At 37.8% G+C, this 8160-nt stretch overlaps 1 protein-coding gene across 1 annotated transcript; it reads left to right on the top strand.

Moving 5' to 3' along the window:
- Positions 1-382: 382 nt before the first annotated feature.
- On the top strand, positions 383-7913 carry NXT2 (nuclear transport factor 2-like export factor 2). Its single transcript, XM_014538845.1, has 6 exons — positions 383-656; positions 1395-1530; positions 1685-1769; positions 2821-2907; positions 4561-4705; positions 5759-7913. Exons 1-6 carry the CDS (start codon positions 404-406, stop codon positions 5941-5943), a joined length of 891 nt encoding a protein of 296 aa, XP_014394331.1. The 5' UTR covers positions 383-403; the 3' UTR covers positions 5944-7913.
- The last annotated feature ends 247 nt before the right edge of the window (positions 7914-8160 follow it).

Below are 8160 nucleotides of genomic sequence, written 5' to 3'. Positions count from 1 at the left end.
ATAAGGGGGGGGGGCGGGGGAGAGGGGGAATCAAAAATATCCCAAGAATACAAGCATAAATGTCAGAAAAAATACATAAGATTGTTAATACAGAGGAAATAATGAGTTTAAATTCTGGACTCTACAAGTTTGAGAAGCCTGTAGTGCCTTGTGGTGTTCATATCCATATGTGGAATCGGAGCTCAGAGTGGACGGAGGTGGGGGCTCGAGATGTGTCGTTGAGACTCATTAGCATACAAGTAACGATCCACATCACGTGAGAGGACTGCGGCTTTAAGTCGGAGACAAGTCCAGAAGTGCCGTTGGAGAGGAGTTCGGAGCGGAGACGGTAGTCAGAGAAAAGCGGCAGTTAGAACTAGGCAAAAGGAAAGACAAACGGGGTGGGGAAAAAAAGGTTAAGAATATGAGACGATTTGGAAGAGGCTGGTATCAAAGAGACAGAGGAGGATATCGAGGAAGGAGTGACCGTGACTATGGTCGTGACCGCGACTATGCTCGTGACCGTGACCGCGACTATGCTCGTGACCGTGACTATGGTCATGACCGCGACTATGGTCGTGACCGCGACTATGGTGACCGCGACTATGGTCGTGACCGCGACTATGGTCGTGATCGTGACCGTGACCGGGAGCGTGACCGGGAGCGGGAGCGTGAGCGTGAGCGTAGTCATTACCGTTCCCGCGACCATGATCGTTATTATGAGCAGCCACAAGCCAGTTACTCAAGGTAAGACTATATATAGAGATACTTAATTGATTTGAACCCCCAGAAGTTGTTGGCAGCTTTGACGTGGGCCGTTTTAAAGGATGCTGGGGAGTAAAGTACGTTTGCAGAGGAAGTTAAATTAGCTTAAGTTTTAATTCCAACTAGTTTATGACCTGAAGCCGGTTACTTAATTAATGTCTTAACTATAAAATGGAGATAATACGCCATAGTGTTACTGTAACTGAACAAGTAAATATGGGTTAAAATGCTTAGAAAAGTACCTTGCTCGTTGTCACCAGTCAATATATTTTAACTGTTAGCGAATCGGCTGTGGAAGGTGGTGAATGGCGCAGTCGACTAATCTTCATTTTAGGTATATAAGAATGGGTGGGAGAACTGCCACTGAATAGTGCAAATTCAAATAGTGAGCAAATTCAAATAGTGAGTTATCATAGGAGTACTACGGAGATGTTGGGGTTCAATACGAGGATCGATTCTTCCAGATTGTTCCAGAACTCTAAAACTTTCTTTGCCAGTCATGCGCAGTATGATTGCGCGCGCGCTTCAAGTTCCACCCATTTTTCCTATAGGCTACAGGTCCTGTATGTCTTTCCTCGGTTTCTCATTGGTCTTCAGCTAGCCTTGGTCCCGCCTCTTAAAGCAAAGAGGTTCCCCCTGTTGGATCTTAGTTCTTTTTGCTTGTCTCCGCGCCTGCGGTAGGAAAAGTGGCAACATTAGAGTATCTAGTTTACAAAAGCAAAGTGACTTTTTTTCTGCCAAACTAAGTAAATATCAAACAAGTGAATACCTTGGGCGATTGGGAGGGTACAGTCGGAACTGAAGGGAAGCGGCTTAAGGTTGGAACATCGGGATCCTTTTAAGAACGTACCGAAATACTTCCGGGAGAGAATGGGCGGAGAAAGAATTCCGTATGTTTGGCGGGTTTCACTATCTTCCTTAATATTTGGTCCTCCTACAGCAGAGGGAGCCGGACACGTGAGGAAGTAGTGACGCCGCCACTGCCTCAACAATCTGCTTCAGGCTCCCCGATGGCCATGCCTGTGGTGAGTGCCGGGACCGTGGGCAGGGTGCCTGTGCGCTGCAGTCGGGCGGCTGAGGGGAGGGTCGCCGGCCGGGTGGCTGCAGATCACGTGATCAAGTAGCGAATCAGGGGCTGGCCCGCCGGGCTCGGGGCGGGGCCCGCTCTCCACAGACCCCCTCTATTCCTACACCCGCTGCCTGGGACCCCCAGCTCCCGACTCCCTATTCCCGGGGGCTGTGCAATCTCTTTAAGATGCCGGAAAGGACCCTGAGATGGGAACTAGCGAGAGGCGGGCATGTTGGGGTCTGTGGTTTGTGGCTTGCAAACTCCTTTTTGGATTATCTCCCGCTCTCTCTATATAACTTTTGACCACCTGAGCTAGAAATGAAACTAGTTCTTAATTCAAATAGGCTGGGCTGGGTAAATGGCTAGGGAAGGTTTTTTTTTTTTTCCTGCAGGAGAAAACCCCAACGTTTCTTTTTTTTTTCGGTTTTACAATTCTTTACAAATGCTGGTAAATTTTTATGTAATGTGAGGAAGTTTCCTAAGGACCTAATTTTTCAAGTAGTTCATTGAACTTTATTGTTACTATACATTTTTTTTTTCATTCAACAACTCGATTTTGGTTATAACTTCTCTCTTGAAAAAAGAACTCGGCACTTTTCAAATTTATTCAGTGGCAGTTCTCCCACCCCCACTTTTTTAAAGTTTCTGACTGGAACATTTTTATTATGGTGAATGTTTTGTAAAATATTGGAAGCCTAAAGTAAGTACTGAAGTACCGGTTTCCAAGTTAAGATTATAACTTTATATTTGAAGTGAGAAAAAAAATGTATCAAATGCACTAATGAGAGACGAGTATGTCCTAAATATATGTACCCAAACATAGTGAAAATTTTAAAAATTGGAAACTTTTGAGCCCTAAGCCTTTAAAATGCCAACATTTATATGGAAGAATGTGGACTGTGTACAGAGCTGCAAAGTGATTGAAATAAATCAGCTTTTGTTGATGATTTTGTGTTTGTGAGCGTTTGGAAGGATGGTAATGTACACTTCTAAAATTTTTCTTGCAGGATTTTAAAACTTATGTAGACCAGGCATGTAGAGCTGCTGAGGAATTTGTCAATATTTACTATGAGACAATGGACAAAAGAAGACGGGTGAGTGTTATAGGCTATATTACTCTTTATTAAATACCATTATTTTTCAATCCAGCCATTCATCTGACTTGCATAAGTGATAACTCTGATATTGAGCAGACTGACATATTTCAGAGGGAAGGAGTGGTGGGAAGAGATTAACCTAAGAATTTATATGCATACATGCATAGCCCATGGACACAGACAATAGTGCCATGAAGGCCTGGGGAGGGAGTGGGAGTGGAGTGGAGGGGGTCAGTGGGGAAAAAGGGACAGCTGTGATACTTTGAACAGTAAAGATTATATATATATATATACATATATATATATGTGTGTATATATATATATATATATCAGCTTTGTGTTCACCTATCTCTGACCTTAGGCAAGTTGCTAACCTCTCTTAACCTCATTTTATTTTTAGAGTGATAAATGAGAATTTAAATACTGCACTTAACAAAGGACCCAACATATATTTATTTAAATATGTTACATTTTCTCAGTCCCAATTAACTTCAGTTTGGTTAAAATAGTATTAGTGCTGGTGAAGGAGTCTGACATAGGGAATGTTCCCAGATTTGTCCCTTTAATGGAATATATTAATAGATAATTTTTAAATTAAATCTCACAGCTGTAGCTGGCACTCACAAGCATAATCCACATGACTTGGATACTTTTAGTCTTCAAAAGAACAACTTATCATTTTGTCAGCTTTTTTCATTGTAATTTGTCCCTGAGCCATATCTTCTAAGTAATTGTTTCAGTATGTGCTTCAAGCTTGCCTAGGTCTCTTATCAGTATAGGATTGTATTTTAGAGAACTTTCTCAAAAATAGTTAGCAGGCACAGAAGCTAATATCTTATATCTAAAAATTTATTTTTTAAGGCAGAAGATAAAAAAAGTCCCTGGTACTGATTTTTTATGACATGAGACCAGGGACAAGGGATGTGACAATGGATGTTTATTGTGCCTTCCTGCTTTCAAAAATAAAGTAGCAAAAAAAAAGGCAGAGTCGAGATATATGTTGGCCTTTAAATCCAAGATAAATTTTAGAATTAAGCAAATAATGAGTCCTGTGACACACTAAACTGCTGTGACTAAAGAGTTAACTGAATTTTGCCTTAGTGAAGCTTTAATTTGACTTATAAAAAACTGCTTGAGCAAGTACTGGTGATTCCTTTGAATTAAATATGCTGTTTGAGTAGTAAAAACAACCCATTCTTCCTAACATAACATTAAATGGCTCAGACATGAAATGACTCCATGTATATAAACACTAGGATTAAAGTGTACAGGTAGGGCCTGATGGAAGACAACTTTGTTAATTCTCAGAAAAAGAAGGGAGACTAAAACTGGTTTGGGTTGTAGGTGCTCGAAACTTGTGACCATTTAATTCATTTAAATATAGAAAGCAAATTTTTAAAACTCTTCCAGTTTGGATGCATAGTTTTCTCATTGTGGCTAAAGTAAAATATGAAAAAAGTATATTTAGCTGCCTAGTTTATTAAGAGTAAACCTTGTTCATGTCTTCCAGTGCAAGGGGGCAGGGGAGTAGAGATGGAGATAGAACTATGAAAATGTTTGTATATTACCTGTAACCTTTCAGTTCATTTCTGTTAAAATGCCTTCCCAGAAACAAAACTATTTTCACTTTTCTTTTATCTTTTTTTTTAGGCACTGACCCGGCTGTATCTGGACAAGGCCACTTTAATATGGAATGGAAATGTTGTTACAGGGCTGGACGCCTTAACTAATTTTTTTGAGGTGTTGCCTTCTAGTGAATTCCAGGTTAATATGTTAGATTGCCAACCAGTTCATGGTAAGAGCGAGGTCTTTCAAGGTGTTTATTTTGTTTTATTTTAGTGAGCACTGAGCTATCAAATTAAACTTTTGGTATCCTTTTAGACCCGTCTCACTCCAACAGATCCATAGTATGTTTTGGTGGATTGTGTGATTATAGTTTATTAACAGTTATGTGAGAAATTGAAGCTAAATGTGATTTTTATTTATGGGAAATAATAATTATCTATTTTCTCTAAATAGTTGCCTTCTATGCCTTGAAATGTCTCCAAAAAATTATGTCCCTAATTAATGTGTTTTATTATCTTACAATTTATTAAAATTTCACAGAAGAAACTTTTTACTCTGTTACGTGAAAGGATTTTTGGCAACACAGAATTAGATTTAAGATAGACTGATGCCATTTATAAGATTAACCTCTAGGTGGTTCCTAATTTTCTTCAGTAGGTTAGGGTGATTTCTTTTTCCTTTACAGTTTTAAAAACAGCTGTAGCTTAAGCAAAACACGAAAAAGCTCTGTTAGAAACCCAGTGAAATATTAGTAAATATAAACTCTTTAGTTTGAAACTTTAGAGTACCCAGAATCTTTCTGAACAGAAAATAATTTTAGTATCTTTGAAATGATTATTTAGTTTTTTGGCTTTGGGTGTACATGCTTAAGAGTATGCTGAAAGTAGCCCTGACCGGCTTGGCTCAGTGGATACAGCATCGGCCTGCGGACTGAAGGGTCCCAGGTTCGATTCCGGTCAAGGGCATGTACCTTGGTTGCAGGCACATCCCCAGTAGGGGGTGTGCAGGAGGCAGCTGAATCGATGTTTCTCTCTCATCGATGTTTCTAACTCTCTATTCCTCACCCTCTCCCATCCTCTCCGTAAAAAAATCAATAAAATATATATTAAAAAAAAAAAAGAGAGAGAGAGAGTATGCTGAAAGTAAAGAAAGTTTATGAAATTTTTTTAAGTGTTAAATTATGAGCAATGTCTTTTAAGCCTGAAAATCTGCTTATTTAGATATAGAAACTAACCTCTTTTTTTCTTTGTGTGTGTGTGTGTATGTGTGTGTGTGTGTAAAGAGCAAGCTACTCAGGCCCAGACTACAGTTCTTGTTGTGACCAGTGGAACTGTGAAGTTTGATGGAAACAGGCAGCACTTCTTCAATCAGAATTTCCTGCTGACTGCTCAAACTACTCCTCACAACACTGTGTGGAAGATTGCAAGTGATTGCTTCCGTTTTCAAGATTGGGCTAGTACTAGCTAAAGGGACGAAAGTCCATTCTCCTTTGGTCCATTAGTTTCAGCAACAGTTTATGTGAATTAATTCATTTCATTGTAGTTTTAATTCCTAGCAGCACCTTTTCTAGCAGCTGCCAGTTTGGGTTATTGCCCTTAAGAGCTTTAATGCTAAATTTTTACATGCCTTACATACATTTCACTAATAACATACCTATAGTAATATTATAAACACATGATCTCTGTACTAACATACTCACTGTGAGCCCAGCCTATCGCAAAAATGAAATCCTTTTATAATACTATCTACAGGATATCAGCACAACATAATTCTCTGGGAGGAAGTAGAGTATTTTTTTTGGTTAAGTTAATTTTGTAATAGAACACATGTATTTTCAGTAAACACCGGTAATACAATTTAAGTATAAGGCTTTTTCAAATAAGTTCAAATGAAAATATTACTACTTTTGGTTTGCATAACTACTCTGACATATTAGAATCACAGATAGAGATGTTCAGTGTTACCTAATGTCTTCTATGTTGACATGTTCTTATGAAGTGAATTAATACACTAGAGAGGTATAATATGTTCTTAGTTGATACCTGGGTATTGGATATATTCAGTGACTTACAAGCAAAACTTGTTATAAAGATTTTTCATGGCAGCTCCACGTTTATAACTAGGTAATGAATGTTAGTGGGTCGCATAGCTTTAATGGGAGAGTAGGGAGTGAGAAATATAGAGATCCGAAGTTGGCCAAAAATTAGGAGGGGTGGCCACATGATAAATTTTTGGTACTTGTTTTCTACCTCCTAAAAATGTAGCCTATTTTTAGGGTTTAAGTCATTAAGATAAGTATCACTGCCAAATGGTCACGAGTGTCACTTTTGTTCTAAAGATTACTTTTAAAGGTTTTTCCAGTTCACCTCATACTTATCATCAATATATGTCTCAATTTATTCAAGAACTTATGGAGGTAAAATGTCAGCAATAAATCGGACCCTGCAGCAGGGTCTAACAGGAAAGTTGGAAACAAAGCCATTGTTCTCTCTTTGGGACACCCTTAACTTCTAAGTCTTCCATGTGAACTTCAGGCCAAAAATCTCCTATGTATTATCCACCCCCAAAGTAAGTGATTTCTTTCCTGTGTTTTACACTGTGAACTACATTGTATTTTTTGCTCATTAATGCTAAAATTATTTAATTTTATGATTTGTTCTTTTATATGGCATTATGAGCAAATAGATTTTTTAAAAAACATGTTCTAGTTATGTAGTTAAGTCTTTGTCTTTTAAACAAGAAAATAGAGAACAGCAGATCTTCATTAGCCCATAAACTTCAAGAGAACAAAGTGATTCATTTTATGTCTCAGCATCTAAAGAGAAAGAAATATAGCTTTGGTTTTTGGTTAAATTTTAAATATTTTTTCATTCTTGAATTTGTTGTTTTAATGTTTTTAAGCTAGATGTGCCAGTTTTGTTTGTATATTGCAGCTCAAAGTTAATATTTCTTATCACTTCTTTTGAAAACCAGTAATTCATTTACTCTTCCCCCTAACAACACATTATATTTCTGACATATTAACAAAATAGAATTAAATAGAAGAAGGGGGTGCAATTGGAATTTGACCACTCCTTCTTATAGTACTAACCAAAACTTATACTTTATTTAAAATGAACTTACTCTGATTTTGGATTGGCTTTTTAAAGACCACAGCTTTAACAGCAGTAGTCAGAGTGCCCAAACGCTGCCCTTTCCTTTGTGGAGAGCAGTCTTAAGTAAAGCTGCATATAACTAGCAATAAGTAAATTGAATGGTTGTATACTATTCATGAACTGAATGTTTTGAGACTTGTGTATGAAATGTTTTTTTTTCAAATTCTGTATAACTTTTAAATGGCTGGAACTACTCGTATATGGACTAGACTGTATTTTTGACATGCACATATTTTTGTAACTTGAAAAAAAAATAAAGTTTGTCTTGACAAGTTTTCGCAAGCTCGTTTTAAGGTCTTTTTATTTTTTTAAGGCTCCAGGACAGGCAGTAATTGCTTTACAGTATAAGGTTTTTCAAATTTAAAAAGTTATAATGTTGAAAACAATGTTTGACAACTTGGACATTGTCTTTTCTCCAGCCCACCTGTTGTTCCTGTTTTTCTACCAAATGTTCACATTCCCAAAATTACCCATTTGAGGTAGCAGTGAAGTTTCTGGTGAGACACTGAAATTTTAACTTTGAGCAACT

This window comes from Myotis brandtii, unplaced genomic scaffold (genome assembly GCF_000412655.1).
Source record: "Myotis brandtii unplaced genomic scaffold, ASM41265v1 scaffold199, whole genome shotgun sequence".
Lineage (NCBI taxonomy): Eukaryota > Metazoa > Chordata > Mammalia > Chiroptera > Vespertilionidae > Myotis > Myotis brandtii.
The sequence above is the reverse complement of the archived record's forward strand: the minus strand, read 5'-3'. Positions and strand labels throughout refer to the sequence as shown.

Excerpts from the sequence above, each read along its gene's own strand:
- NXT2 (XM_014538845.1), top strand. The coding sequence starts at position 404 with ATGAGACGATTTGGAAGAGGCTGGTATCAAAGAGACAGAGGAGGATAT. Across the intron at positions 657-1,394 it reads CCGGGAGCGGGAGCGTGAGC|TTCTTTTTGCTTGTCTCCGC; the intron begins GTGAGCGTAGTC and ends GTTGGATCTTAG. Across the intron at positions 4,706-5,758 it reads AGATTGCCAACCAGTTCATG|AGCAAGCTACTCAGGCCCAG; the intron begins GTAAGAGCGAGG and ends GTGTGTGTAAAG.